The sequence below is a fragment of the Acartia tonsa genome, chromosome 6 (genome assembly GCF_053477335.1).
Source record: "Acartia tonsa isolate MP-2025a chromosome 6, ASM5347733v1, whole genome shotgun sequence".
Lineage (NCBI taxonomy): Eukaryota > Metazoa > Arthropoda > Copepoda > Calanoida > Acartiidae > Acartia > Acartia tonsa.
In genome coordinates, this window is record NC_137265.1 from 42,609,138 (window position 1) to 42,625,642 (window position 16,505).

The 16,505-nt window shown below is 32.7% G+C and overlaps 1 protein-coding gene across 4 annotated transcripts in view; it reads left to right on the forward strand.

Annotated features, from left to right (window-relative positions):
* Positions 1-16,505, forward strand: part of LOC145322717 (uncharacterized) — an 80,868-nt gene that overhangs the window by 20,678 nt on the left and 43,685 nt on the right. For all 4 annotated transcript variants that reach the window (XM_080164945.1, XM_080164948.1, XM_080164944.1 and 1 more), the window contains 2 exons: positions 360-559; positions 1,323-1,433. In XM_080164945.1, the coding sequence (XP_080021071.1) occupies positions 360-559; positions 1,323-1,433 (311 nt within the window). The remainder of the gene's footprint in view (positions 1-359; positions 560-1,322; positions 1,434-16,505) is intronic.

The window sequence follows — 16,505 nt, forward strand, 5'->3', positions numbered from 1 at the left end:
TATAATTAGGGAGGGAGAGGACTTTAGACTGCAAACCGAAGTTTTACTGGCTTAATAAATTTAGATACTTTATTGAATTTTGATTGGTTAGTTGCAATCTCAAAGTGTTGTGTATAATCTTTCCAACCAATAAATACAATATACTTTACGGAAGGGTAGTTTTAATTATTACCATTGGAGATGTACATAAACTTTACATCCATTGACTTATCCCTTAAGATCCATGATTATGATAAATTTTTCAGAGATGAAGTATTTTATAATGTTTATGCTATAATTGCAGATAAAAACGCGTTTGTAAAATTAAAAAGGTTTAACTATAAAATTAGACTTACAATTGATTATTTTTTTTATTCTAGGAGAACATGATGGATGGTGGTATGAAGGACGACGACATTATAGACCCTGGAAAGCCGCGGCAACAGGTGAACCAGCCTGGCAGCGGCCAGGATCATCTGAGGCCTGACCTCAGGATGGATTATGAGTCCCCAGATGAGGGGCCCAATGGCGCCCCTGGCCCTGCCCTTGTTGATAGAAGCAGTATTCTTGAATACAGCAGGTATGACACTATATAATTAGGTGAGTTAGAATTATCCTTTCGATTTAAAATCAGGCAGAATGATTTCCGTAAAAATTACTCATAACCATGTTAAAGTATTGGATCTTGTGGACATTTAATAGTAAAATAAAATTTTATTGATACAAACTACATCTATTGGCTGAAAACTGAACTATATATAATCTAGAAATATTGTAGAATAAGAACCCCATCTTGTGGACATTTTGGAACTAGATTAGCATCTTCATCTGTCGGATTAAAACGGAACTAAATTGAGACAAAAAATCATAGCTGTTAAAAAGTAGGATACTTCATAATTATTTATTTAAAATATATTTTGTTGAACATGGCACCCTCATCAGTCTAAATGACATAAACACTTTAGGAACTTGCAGACATTTTGAACTAGATTAGCACCTACATCTATCGGCGTAAAACTGAACTCAATTGATTCACTTTAGAAATATGGAAATACCACGGTATGGCAAGGACAGCCTGCACAGGGACTACCTGCCTCCAGGTGGACTCTATGCACTATCTTGCAGACATTTTTGCACAAGACTAGCATCAACATCTGTCGACATAAAACTGAACTTAATTAATACACTTTAGGAATATGGAAATTCTACGATATGGCAAGGACAGGGACTACCTGCCTCCAGGTGGACTCTATGCACTATCTTGCACCATCTTGCGGACATTTTTGCCCTAGACTAGTATCGACATCTGTCGGAATAATATAAACTAAATTGATTCAATTTAGAAACATGGAAATACCACGGTATGGCAAGGACAGCCTGCACAGGGACTACCTGCCTCCAGGTGGACTCTATGACCAGAAAGCGCACAGAGAGGATCATTATCAAGCAAATTGGTGAGTACGTTTGTTGTAGCATCAAGGAGGACGGGGACATGGGAATGAAAATTACACTAGTACCCAAACACCATACTGAAAAACTTTGGGTACTTGTATTAGACTTTGATTGGTTGTTTTCAAACTAAAAATTTCAAAAATTTCCAAACACCAATTTAAATCTGCAGAAATGGGGGGTTTTATTTATCGTCATTGGTAATGTGCATCAATTTATCGTCCCTTGTCTTATTCCTTAATATCCATGGAAAGTATAGAATCATGTCAATTATTTCACCACTGGACCGCATGTAACACCCATAACCTGTAACACACAAAATTAAAAGTATTTGCGATGCTTTTTTCATGTTAGGTTAGGTTTTTAAATATTTATTGAACGTAATGATTACTACCTAAACACAACTCCCCCCCCCCCCCCAATTGACCTATTAAGGGCTCGAAGAAGGCTAAATTCTTGAGGGTTAAGAATCGTTTTTGCAATTTCAACTGTATTAATAATACATGGCATATATTTTAGATTTTTCAAGGAAAATTTCTCTCTTTTTAAAACCCCATTTCTTGATAAGAATGCATATAAATGCAAAATACCCCAAGTAAAATAGATAAGTCTGCAAAAATTGTCTGGATTTTAGTTTTTGTTGGAGGCAGGGAGGGGGGAGGTTTTATTCTTTTTATCTTAATTCATGTGAATGTTTAATATGTATTGCACGCAAGGGGGGACTAAAAATCAAGAATACTTTTATAGTCTGCATTTTAAAACATGGACGATTTTGTCCAATAAAGGCGAAGCTATTTTATAGAATAGGCATATTATACGACTGACCACCAAAAAAGTTAGGAAACATCTATTTAAAATTTCAAAAAGATTTCAATAAAGAGGATACAATATTAGAAAACATATTATAAGGTGGTTTTGGCTTATATAAATAGTTAAAGAATTGGTACTCGAAAACTAATACACAGACAGACAGACGGACAAGGACTGTAAAAGAATAGCTTCGCTACTAAAAATTCACTGTCTAAGGATAAAAACGCCATAATGTCGACTGAAATATCAGATAAATTAGCTCCAACAATAGCATTTTTAATGTGGAAGTTAAAAATCAATAAAATTAAACTCGTCACAATTTTAGAAGGACATTTCTATTGAAAACTAATACAGATTATCTGCAATTTAAATTTTTTAAAATTATTTTTTTTTCAATCACCATGTAAGTGAAATGTGTATTAAATGCAAAATATAAAGGGCATATTATTACAATATTACAATCTAGTCTAGACAAGAATGCCATTCTGTTACAAAGTAGGACAGCAGCTAGCCGCCAGGATTTAGACAGGGCAAGCCAGCTAGCCGGGGGTAACACAGGGGTAGCAAGGGGTAGGTTTCATATCCTGGGATAGCCAAAATTTAAAGGGATTATTAAAGACAACTGAACAAGTATGTCATTGTTCAAAGAAGGAACTATACAAGCTACACAATTTTTAATAACACAGTAAGAGTATCATTATTTTTGCATGTATTGTCAAAAAATAAAAATAGTTTGGATAAATAGCTCATTCTTATATAAAAGTAAAAGGAAGTTTGTCTGATTGTCTGTAGCTTAAGGTCTTGGTAACCACTTGACCGACATGGTTGTTCTATATACTGGAGCTTCATACATGTCCAAGGTTTTTAACTATTTTAGGGGTGAGTAACTCTACCCTTCCAAAGAATCGCCCATTGGAAAAAATAATAACTCCCCTCCATAAATAGGCCTAATAGGGGCATAACCACAAAAAAATAAGAAAAGTAAAATGTCTGTCAGACATACAGACGGACGTACGAGCAGATCCTAGCTATAGAATAGCTGTCCTATGTTCAAGGATGCATGCTTGTAAATTAGTAAAATAGGACATAAAGCTGTTATGGTGGTCCAATTAAAAAGTTTACGCGTACATTATAATTATCTTAAATTTTGCATACATATTTCGTATTAGATATTTCAGGGATCTAAAGGGATAAGACAATAAAGGACAAATTAATGTTCATCATAAAATTTTCAAAAATCAAAACCATAACAAATCTAAAAATAAGTAATAACAAAGGTAAATCTGGTATTAACTGCCTTTTGTTTATACCATTACCATCGGGGATTAAGAGCGTATATCCCCCATCCCCTTGGCGGTTATTAAAGAGTCTCTATTAAAAGTGGTCATAACTGAAGTGATATCAACATACCATTTTTCAAATTGTGTTCTTCACAATTATACCATATAGCTGAAATCTTAATTTTATTTTTACATCAATGATACACAAAATTTAAGCTTTGGAAAAACTATTTTATCAACCTTTTTGTATTAAATCTGTGAGAATTTTGCAGGCCTATTCTCGCATAAGGCTTTAAAGACAAAATATGGTAGACATAAAGTATTTTAGCAACCACTAGTAAAAATTGTTTGGTGGCGGTACTTGATATTGTCTGCGGGTTTCATACTTCACATTTTATGCTAGAAAGTTTTTTTTACAGCTTTTTGTACGTGTGTATAAATAACATTTGTAATAGGATAGGAGGATTCTTTATAACGTTCTTATCTCTTCCAAATCATTGTTTCGTCATTATAAGTACCACTTTTTATTAAAGTCAAATAGTCGACATAAACCCTTATAATTGCATATAAATAGAAGAATGTCAACAAATTTGACAGGAATAGTCCTCCATTCTATCTTTTTGTATACAAAAGAACAAAATTTTATAAGCACAAGACTTAACAAAATTTATTCTTGTTTTAAATATGAAGGGAGGGGACAATGGCAGAAAAAACAGTCTATCTCCCAATATTCATAAGCTTCAATTTAAAAATTTTGTCAAAGTAATTGGCGTGCATTTGCAACGAGGGTTAACAATTGAATGGGATGTTTACACCTTTTCCCGCATAAAGCAATTAATTTTTCGCCAATTACCCTATCCCTTTATCCATGAATGTACAAATTTACTCTCCTACATTACCCGCCAAAAAAAGGGGGGGGGGGAGATCTGCAATAATAATGCTAATACACATTTCTGCACTGGCACCACTACTACTTGCTGTGTGTGTGTGTGTGTGTGTATAATTGTGTATGTGTACACCTTTGCACAATGTCTGCATTTGGTGCACAATTTCCAGACACATAAACCCCTCCTTACCATCCCCTCTGCAAGAGCCCCCCCCCCCTCTCCTCATCAAAATGCAGCCCCCAGTTGCCATTTCGCAGTCTCTGGATAATTCTCTTCTGGGGGCCTTCTTTTAAAATTAAACCCCCGTCTTCTACCCCCCCCCCCTGTCTCCTTGTCTTTTTTTGCAACCCTTTTATATTCCCCATGCCCCCCCCCATGCACAACTGAAGTTTTTCCCCCATATTCAAAGTTTTTTTTATAAAAAAATTTATTAATATCATCATGGCATATTTAGAATTCCTTTCCAAAAATATTTTCATATTTAATTTTTTTTCTTCAAATAATTAAACATAATATTTGATGCAGCTACTCTACAAGTTTTTGCTGTGAAAGTTTTAATTTTAAAATTTTTAGTGTAGATTCCTCTAAAGTTTGTGCAATATTCAGCTTTTCATTACAACGAGGCTTTGAATATCTCCTTTAATTTCTCAGCTTGTACAAAAGATAGCTCGCCACATAAAGTTGTTTTGTGATGTTTCACATAATTATTTAAACCCGATGTTGTCTAAAATGGTGCAAAAAATGGGGACAAATTTCAAATTGATTTGACGGGGCTGTTTATTTACGTCACAAGTGAGGGGAAAGAAAAGGGAAGGAGGAAAGAAACCCCCTAGAAAAGAGATGTGGGTATGACGTCACACGCCAAAACAATTTGAAATTTGTCCCCATTTTTTGCACCATTTTAGACAGCATCTTTAAACCCTTAAATAGAATAATCATAATCTTAATTGAAAACAAATTCCCCAGTCAAGGTTAGATAAATGAAAATGATCAATTATGGTTTTGCATGGTATAATTTGATAATAATACCCTGGCATCTTATTTCTATGCATCTTTTCTTAATCACAAGCTATAATCACTATTTGTTCAAAATCAAAAGAAGTTCAATGTAAGATTTACCCCATTGAGTAGATTAATATTATGATGACAAAGGAGAAATTAGATAATATTTATGTTACCGTAATATTCGTTTTTACAGAACATCAAGGTTATTAAAATGTAAAATTAAGAAAGATTTTTTTGTAAACTAATTTTATGAACATAAAAATTTCTAATTTATACTAAAATTTATAATACTAAAAAAATGGAGACTTTTTGAAGAAAAAATTAATTTAAATATTTAGATTAGGTTAGATTAGGCAAATCTAAGAATATCCCCGCAGGAATATTACCCAACATAGATATGGCCCCGCAGGATCAGAGCCACATGAAGGGAATTTTAATGTAATTTGGAAGTAATCCAACCTTTTGGTTTCTAAAACACTGTGCATAGCCTTCCTTTTTACCCTATAGGCACCTTTCCCTGTTGGTTATTTTTTTGCTCTATGTTAGAGGAGATGTTTGCAGAATTTTGCAATATTTCCAGACAGATCAGACACGCACCAGCCATCACAGAGATGCTGCAAATACACACACTCAACCACACATTCACAGGGTGGCTTTTATAAATAATAATAATTGACACCTTATGTTATACTAGCGGCTTCTCACCTAGCATCTAGGGGAGTCTGTATTTAAAATGGTAGCATTCTATGAATAAATAGCATGAAACCATTCTAGGGATTAAGTCTTAAATTGAAATAGCTTTAAACCATTTTGGGACCTTTATGAAGCTTCAGTTTAGCAGATATTGAAATCTTAATCTTTAGACAAAAATCCTTAGAACTTTATATAATAGGATGGTCGGACCAATAGGTACTAGTTACCTCGCCCCAAACCTCAAGGGAAGGGCGGTTGAGTTCAGAAAAAAACATCATAAAACCACCTTAAAACATTTACAAAGCTTCTCTGAAGAGTACAACCTATTTATCCCAGCAATTTCTGAGATCTTTAGCTTTATATGAAAACCCTTAGTACTCTATAATATAGTTAGAGAAAACTTAGCTATCACATGTCGAGTTTTGGGGTTTACAAAGTATATTTTCAGATCCTTCTTACTAGTAGACACCCTGTAGACTACAAGATTTTGCCAATATAAGGAAAAGTGAAGAAATTAAAGGCCTCTAGATAGTAGAAAGTTAGCACAAGAAGGTCCCTTTCTTTTTGGGGTTAGAAAAGGGTCAAAAAAGGGATTTTAATATGTCTAAGAGGTTTCCTGAGATTCTATGTGTGTTTGTGTGTGTACAATATCCTGAGTATGTCTGTGTAAGTTCTGTGTGTGTGTGTATGTTCTAAAGAGGCCCACTTTATAAAAATACACACATGAGAACCTGCATTTTTACCTGATACGCATTTTCTTAATGATCCTTATCTTCCGGGAGGGGAAGGTCAATAGAAAATGAATTAAAACTCCCTTATAAATTATGTCTCTAAAAGGTTGATAAATTGATATACATCCCCAATCAGGATAAACAAAATTACCATTTTTTTAGAAACTAATTATTTGTGTGTAAAGTTTGGGTAATGTTAGTTAGAACCAATAAATCGTGCTTTATTTTAAAAGTACCCAACGTTTTCATACATTGTTCTCTCCCTGGTTCCCTGATTATTATCCAGAGATCCGCCAGCTAAAACGTCAGGATCAATTCAATATATAAAATTATATTTATCACAGGACTAGCTATCAATAAATTACGCGCGAAGATATTACCAGTAAGTTGAATAAAATTAATTTACCTGGATGACTATTTTAATTACTTTACACTTCATGATAAGTGACTACGCCTCTAGCGCCTAGAGGCTCTACAAAAGGGGAAAAGGGGATTATTAAAGTTATTCCAAACTACAAAAGTCAGGCCATTTACGAGATGATACTGGACACACATACATGAATCTAATTATTTTAGTTAATAGGATGAAAAAAGAGTGTTTATTACATTTTTTCCAGTTCTGAAAACATGATTTTTCAATATGGCTCAGAACAGTTCTTATCCAGCTGATATTTTATCGGTTTTAAAGCCATAAAGACTTTGCTAACTAAAAATAGAATTTCGTAAGATTTTTTATGTGTTTTCATATAAAAGCAAAAATTGCTTTTATTTATGAATAATTTATGAACTAAAGCAAGAACATTTACTTCCATTGGCAGTAAGGCTTCTAAAAGAAAATTAAAATAAAAAAAATTGAAGAATCACTTTGGTATAAATCAATTAAATATCTTATTCTATAAATAAAGAAGTAAAATTGCTGGGCTGATTGAGTTATGCTTTTAGGGATTTTTAATATATCTCTTGTGATAGTTTTAAGTTTTTTCTTGCCATCTAAAAAAGCAATTGATGATTTAAATAAAAGATATTTTATTGTTTTCGTCACATAGTTTAAAAGACGTTCTAAGCAACGTCACTAATGCAAAACTGACAGACTAACGTACAAACCAACACGCAGTATAGAGTAGCGTTGCTACTTAAAATCTCTCTCTCACAACATGCACATATTTTTAAATAAAAGAAATGGATGATTTGCACTTTTTATGGAGTTGTGTGCAAAAATAAAAGGATATGAAAATTGGCACAAATTCATACTCTTTGATTTTGAAATAGAATAGCCTAAAGCCTTCTGAGAACCTAAAATGGAAAACTGAATCCGTTCAATAGTTAGTTAAACTAAAACAAAAACCAAAATAGTTTATAAATTAAATAGAACCGTTAATAATCATACAATTATTATTTGCCCAATCATTCTGGGTATCCTAAGTGACCTCCAAAAAAATAAACACACATTTAAAAAATATCCCAATACTGTAATAAAGGGAAAAATGAGTATTTACTTATTACTACACCCTTTAACTATATGCGAAAAAAACTTTTAACTCAAAAGATTTTGATGTAGTTTTACAAATGCAAATGCTTGTAATGTGTCAAAATTTCGAACATTTTTTTTTCTTTAGCACATCTACATTTTAATGGTACATTTCGACTCAGGAACAGAGGGTCGGTTTATTACACTGGTCCCTAAAAGTTTTATAATAACGTTCACTTAATGTTGGCTTGACAACTTTGGGGGGCTTTAATTGAATTTTGATTAGTTGATTAATTAATTTGGGTGTTCAAACGTTTTAACCACTAATTGTAATTTACAAAGAAGAAGTAATTTTGTGAATTATCATTAAAGATGTTTATCAATTTATCGGTCATTGTCTTATATCCCTTTAGATCTCTGATTTCGACTGCGTGAAATTAATTAAAAGTGATAATGGCTGACATATCATCGAAACAGTGATATTCGAAACATTGTAACTATATTCTCATGTCGATATAATAATTATACAAATTTCGCAAAGGGAAATTTTGGCAAAACCCTTGTTTTTTGCAGTTCTTTTACAAATGCAAAGTTTTAATTTGAAATGTTTTCTAAGAAGATTATTCAACTCTCAATACATTTGAGGAATTTGGAAAGATTATTGAAATGTTTTGAATTTTTGATTAAAAATATGTGGATTATCAATAAGTTTGTTTTAATTAAAAACTAGTGGCTGCGCCCCTAAAGGCATCTATAAGATATTTTGAATGGAAACTATATCTTAGACTAAAATATAGATTCTCTGAAAAGAAGAAGTTTATCGTTTCATCCGGTTGCAATATCTTATGACAATAAGAAATAGAAAGACAGACAAACATCCTTTTATATAAAAATGTAAAAAAAATTTAAATGGTAAAGTTTCGTGATTTTTGTAAAGAAAATATTTTTTGCTTATTGCATATTTGCTTTATGTCCGGCAAACCTGCGCTGGACCTAAAAAAAACTCTTTCTTCATTTTACTTTACCGCAGCTGAGCTTCTCTGTATGTTAGTTTGTCTGTCCTTCTTCTCTTTTTCACTCTCTCTATCTTTTTAACTTTAAGTTATTATTGAACGTATTCATTTTTAATTGTTTTTATCTCTTTCTAATTATCTGGCTAATTTATCTTTGAATTTGTAATCTAAACATACACACATAGGCCAAGATGTTAATAGCTTAGTCTCAGAGATCTAAAGGGATCTCAATGATTATAAATAGATTTAAATTATTGGTTGAAATGTTTGGACACTTCTAAATTGGAACCAACCTATTACAATTCAATAAAAGCAAGGAAACTTTTGAGCCAATGAATAGGACAGCGTGGCTAATACTTTGGGAAGCAGAATAATTTATATTCCAATATCCCCTCCATCCCTGGCTAAGTGTACTTTAAGTACTGTTGCAAAAAAAATCATTAATCATTATAGTGCTAAAGAATGATAAGCAGAATTTTAGGGTTTAGATGAATAAGTTAATTTTTAAAAGTATATTTGAATTTTATCCCCAATGATGAAAACAAAATTACCACTTCTGAAATTATTGATTGAAATGTTTAAACAATTCTTGTTTGGAACTAAACAATCAAAATTCATAAGCTTTTATGATTTTAGAGCCAACAAAAAAGTTATTGTTGTTATAAAACTTTGGGTACCATAGTAATTTATAGTCTAATCCCTTCCACCCTGTAAATTCTGCAATTCATTGAAATCCTGTTGTTGATATTGTGCTGTAGTCACTCCATTTGCAAAACAGAAACACCCAGTTAAACCTGAGGCATTGTGTTGACTAAAGATTCTAATTTGATTTAGTCCTTAAACTTATAAGTAACAGGATGTGTGCCGTTCTGTCTGTGTGTACCGAAAGATCTCGCTAACCGCTCAACCATAATCGTTCTCCTTTACATTGTAGCTTCTCATAGGTCACGGGAAATTTTATACCTAATTTGGGGGAGTATACCACCACCCACCCCAGAGAAATCGACAAAAATATAAAAAAAAATTAAAAACGCCGCCCTGCGGACATTTATACATTTAGCTAAAAACATAACTAACCCTATCTAGCGACGAAAAAAATATTTTGGTGAGTAGCTGATTTTAAAATAGATTGAAAAGAAACAATTTTACGTTTCCTTAGAGGCCTCTAAGGGCGTATCCGCTAGTACTTGTATTGTATAAAGTAAACGGGTGTCTGCCGTTCTATCTGTGTGTACCGAAGGATCTCGGTAACCGCTAAACTGTAATCATTCTCCTTTACATTGTAGCTTCTCATAGGTCCTGGAAAGGATTTTAACTATTTCGGAGGAGGTCCTCTCGGAGCGTAATCCTATTTTAAAAAGTAGTAAGCGTTTTTTGTCTGTCCCAAAGGATCTCGCTTACTGCTAAACCGATATTGTTCTATTTTACAGTGAAGCTTTTTATAGGTCCTGGGAAGGTTTTAAACTATTTTTGGGGAGGGTGTCTTCACCCACCCACCCCCCTAAAAATATTCCTTTACCCTTTTGAAACTCAAATTTAAAATGGGATGAAGTCAACTTTTCCCTCTCCTAACTTAAGTGCTACTAAGCCACTAGTGATAAATAAAGTACCACCAAAAAATCTGTAAAATGTAAGGAAAAAAACTTCAAATTACTGTTGATCTATTTAAATGTACTTAGTTTTTTTTTATAGTTCATTGATTTCTGCAAAAATGGTCATTCCGTACAGTATTTTAGCAAAATTACCAATTATTATTTTAATTTAGAGAGGGAGGGAACATTGGACTGTAAATACCTATTCGTTGGTCCAAACCCTTTGAGTACTTTTTGTTCCCAACTTGCAGTGTCCAAGCTTTTTAAGCATTGGCTATATCTGTTTAGAATAGTCTTTCTTTAGGTGTATACCATGGTTCCTTATATACCAAAATAGCCTAAAACCTATCCCGATTACCAAAAGTTGTATTTTAGTAGTCATCAAAATAAAAAAAATACAACACGTTGAAAAACATACATCTAACTTTTTTACATATAGGTTTATAATCTAAGAGTTGTTTTGTAAGGAAACCTTTTTTTGCTTCTCATGTACTTTTAGTTTGATTACGTGGTGGTATATGTTGCTAGAATGACATTATTCATCTGAAATGGTCATTCTTGTCGACAAGAATTATTTCAAAGATTTGTTCATTCTTGTGAAACATTCTCTACAAACTGTTAAAAAACAGAGATCTAAAGTGATAAGAAAATGACCAAAAAAATCTCCAAATATTATTCACAAAATTAATCCTCCTTGAGATTACAATTAGTGGTTGAAACGTTTAGACACTCAGCTTTATAAAGCAACTGCAATTAAAATTCAATAAAGTCCCTACAGTTATTAGGCCAACGAATAAGAACACAATATCATAAAACTTTGGAAACCAGTGTTATGAACAGAATAATGCTCATCTCCCCCCCCCCCTCCCTTGTCATAAAAGCAGTTAATTTGTTTTAAGATTGTCATAATGACTAGCTATTCCTTACATTACTCTAGCTGTATAGTAGTCACGAACACCAAAGTTTTATCTCAATAATAGGTCAAAAATGTTTTTAAATCATAAATGTACTATCATTATACAAACAATGAACAATATAAGTTTTTTATTTAAGTTTTAAATGATGTTTTTGATAGATATACTCTTATTTAAGAAAGTAGGTAGTAGAATAAGAATTCTTTAAATATAATTGGAGAAAAGAGAAGAAAAAAAAGTTATTTAAACGGGAAAAGCTTTTCTTGGAGTGATGAAATGGATTTAGAATATACATGGATGTTGTGTCAGGAGAAAAAATTTCGTCAATTTATTTTGATAGCAAGGACATTACTTGTTGGTCAGTTCGTTCATCCAGTACGAGGGGAGGGGATAAGGTAAAGATGGGAGAAATCTTTATCTACAAGTGTCACTTTTTTAGAGTATATGATAATCTGGTGTAAGATCCAATAATAATAAATCCATTAGTGTTGAATACAATTCTTTGATGCATAAGACAAATTTAAACTTTCTCTTCAAGGACGTCCAAGGAGAAGGGGGGGTAAAGTGGTGATTACCTTCCCCCCCAACGACAAATTACCCCCCCCCCCACTTAAAAATTGTACCCCCTCAAATAAAAAAGCTTGGACGCCCCTGTTTCTCTTAAAAACATTTCCTTGATTTTTGTCTTAAAAATTATTTGATAGAATTTTTATATCTCTCTGGATTTTAAAATTCAGTTCATCAATTCTAGGTTAACTTTTGGACATTTTTTATTTAGAAAAATAATGCATGGCAAAAATAGACGAATGTTAAGTTCTTTAAGTACTTTATTTTTCTAAGAAAAGGAATTATCATTTTTCCTTATATATTCTAATAAATAAAATTAAGTAGGTTGATGCTTTGAAATTTTATTCGTTGCTTCACCCCTAGCTTGAAGAGAAGGTCGGGAAAGGTAAAATAATAGCCTAAAACCACCCTAAGTCATTGAAAAAACATTTTTAAGAATTATAACTAATTCGGAATAATGTTTTTCAAAATCTTATTCTTTTTTATTATAGATGATAAAATAGTCGTTAAACTAGCAAATAACAGTTTGTTTCAATAAAAAATTGGATGTATGGACCATTGAAAGTATAGAGTAGCATCGCAAAAAAATATTCATAAATAAAATTATATATTTTCAATGCGAAAAAAGAAATTTTAAAAACCTAACATTATAGGTTAAGAAAAGCACTTGTAAACTTTCTAAACCACTTATAAAAGGATACAGCACAAAGTATAGAAAATGTCTGTCTGTCTGTTGGTAGGTAATGCAAAAAAAATTGATGGTATGTAAGTATGTATTGCCGTTAGTCCTACTGTTTTACTGTCAAGAGTTTTGTTTTCCCCAATGAAACTTGATTATTATTGAATCAAAATGAATTGTTTTCTGCATAGTACAATTAAATGGCCTTAATTCACATTTTTAGATAGATATAAATTCTTCACAAGCACTATACCTGCTTTAAAAAAACTTACTGTACGTCAATTCAGAGAGGAAGGTGCCATTGGGATGTTTATTACCCTAGTCCCAGAATAACATGTCTTGGGCTTGACAACTTTAGGGACTTTTATTCAATTTTGGTTGGTTAATTCATTAAGGTGTCAAAACGTTTCAATCACTCATTGTAGTCTACAGAAGGGGTATTTTGTTTATAATCATTGAAGTTGTATATCAATTCATCGGCCATTGTCTTACCCTATAGATCTCTGCTGTCAGTTATACCTCTGTCACTAAGCACGATTGTTATTTTAATTCTCAAATTGCAAACCATGTTTTTAATTTAACATTCAACACGTCTCTTATTTCCAAAGCTCAGGTTATGGCTTCAAGTCTAGACCCCCATTTTGCTGCTGTATCAGGCGGATGAAGCTTGAAGTTAATGGAATAAAGATGCATCGGCTTGGAAACAGGCAAAACTCAATGAAAAGATTGGACTTCCAGACAAATGTCGTGCAATTAAAGAGTTGGCAGTAAGAAGGCTAATGAATCATTTTACCGAGCTCTTGGTAAGCAAGATTCCTTTTGGGGTACTGTATGAGCTGAAGCATATCAAGAAAGGCATGAGAAAATAAAGTGCTTAGACTCAGGGAGTGTGGGGACTTTAAGTTACACTGGAACCCAATGTTTATAAACACACAACACACAATAACTTTGGGTACTTTTGTTCAATTGCGATTGATCATTTTCAAACAAGTAGTGTTCAAACTTTTCGACCAATAATCTTAATCTACAGATGAGAAATTTTGTGAAAGTATATCAATTTATCGTCCATTGTCTTATCCCTGTTTTAAATTATTCTTCTTCAGACAATTTTCCCCCTTTGCACCAAATCGAAAAAAATATACGGATGTAGCAATTTTCAAGACATTAAACACACTTTTATCTAACTTTTTTTTGTAATTAAATTACCAAAGAAAACCGCAAAAAGAACCACACCGAAACTTTCTTTATATTAATTTTATCTTACACAAACTATATATTCAAAGATAATATATATTTTATGCCTATTAAAGTAATAGTGTATAATATGTATATAGCTTTGACCTTTCCTTAGGTCAAAATGTTTTGCCGTTGTCGTTCAAATTTGTGCCTTTGATGACCAATTAAAGGCTTCAGTGTATTTTACGTTTTGGCACAATGAAGTTTAAGCTTTTTATGACATCGAATATAATATTGCAGACAAACAACCCTTTGATTTTTTTACTTTTGTCTAGAAGTCCTAACTGGGCTTATTCTAGTTATAGGTATTCTCCGCTTTCTTAGTATTGTTGTCTCGTGCTTGACATGACAGCAGTATCTATAATTTATAACGCGTTTAGGTCCTTACTAAAACACGACATTTCATCTCGAATACTTGTTAATTTGTACATAGTATTGTGGCTTAAAATTGATCACCAAGCCTTTTGGCACTTTGATTTATGTTTTGCTTCGTTCGAGCATTCTGAACAGTTTGTACGCAATGTAAAATGTACAAAAGGTAATTTTGGCACATGGTTGCGAAAAGAAAAAAAGGGGGGGGGGGGCGATGGCGGAGGTTCTCCATCTTCATAGTTGTGCTTTTAATAAAAAAAATACTTTTATGGGGTATTTTAGTCCCATTTCTGTAAGAAAAAGATGAAAACCTGCCCAGGAACTCAAAGATACTTCCCTATAAAGGTGAATCAAAAAAGGACAGTGGTTTAAAGCAGACACACTGACAGACATCCCTTTTATATTTGGAATAGTGGCTACGCCCCCCCCCCCCAAGAGGCCTCTAGTAGCACTTGAGGAGTGGGATAGTAACCTTACCCAAAATAGTTATAAACCTTCCCTTGACCTATAAGATGCTACCTTGTAAAGAAGAACTATATCGGTTCAGCGGTTAGCGAGATCCTTCGGTACAAACAGACATACACACAGACGGATATCTAAACTTTTTTATATAAGGATAATACATAGGTATATCTTGTAATAGATAACTTCCTTGAAACATATAGCCTCCAAGCCAAAGTAGAAATTGTATAAACAAACAGAGTTAGAGGGAAAAGTACGCTTTAAAAATCTGATAATAAAAAAAGTTAAAAGTTACAAATTTCTTATTATTCAGTCATTATTAAATAAAATAAAATGTATTCTCTCTTTAATATAGTTAATGGGATACATTTTTTAAATTGTTCCAGTTTTACTGCATAATACTTTTTGTTCTATGTTAAATATGATCCCTGGTTCCCTGATTAAGATAATATATATTCATTCACTTTCGCACACTTATTAAATTTAATCATTACAAGCAAGCATATCCTTTAATACAAAGTAGTAAGGTTTTCTTGCCTGTACATAACTACTGAACCGATTGAGTTCTTCAATTTAGGAAAGTTTCACATATGCGTCGGGATGTGTTTTAGCTTTAGATGTAGGTCTTGGAATTGTTTTAACCTATTTTTCTGCTCTTCGATCCCAACTCCTTAGCCCCTTCATGCGACCCCTAAAATGTGTCTTTTTGCGAATATAGAACACAGTGCGAATTTGTAAAAATATGCGGAAGTGAATACTCAACTTTAAAACAATGCATGAAAATTTGGCGAGGTTATATACTTTTCTTACTCGTGATTGCGCTATGCGAAATATGATAGATAGAGAGTCCATGGAATTTGCAATGATGGCGCGAAAAAAACCAGACTATACAACATGTAGGATGTCAGGCGAAGCTTAACATGTTTAAAGCGATATAAAAGTCTAAAATAGATTAGAGGTAAATCACAAAATTAGGAATTGATTAGAGAGATACTTTACTTATGGCAATGTACAATATCGTTATAGGCATTAAAATTCAAAAAGTTGATATTGGATTGTAAAAGATAATATTGCAGTAAAAAGTTAGACAAATAATCAACATATCCTAAAAGTCTTTCCACAGTTTTCAAAACTTTTAACATAATTCTAACTGTTACAGGAATCATCATGCAAGGTTTAAATCGGATTTTTATTTCGTCAGAATTTTATACTCCAGCAGCATGCCAAAATCCAATGGTTTCTTCATGATGGATTATAAACAAAACCAGGGGCGTCCAAGCTTTTTATTTTGGGGGGGGTAAAATTTTTTTAAGGGGGGGGTAATTCGGTTTTGGGGGGGGTAAAATGGCGCGCGAAGCGCGCGGCAAA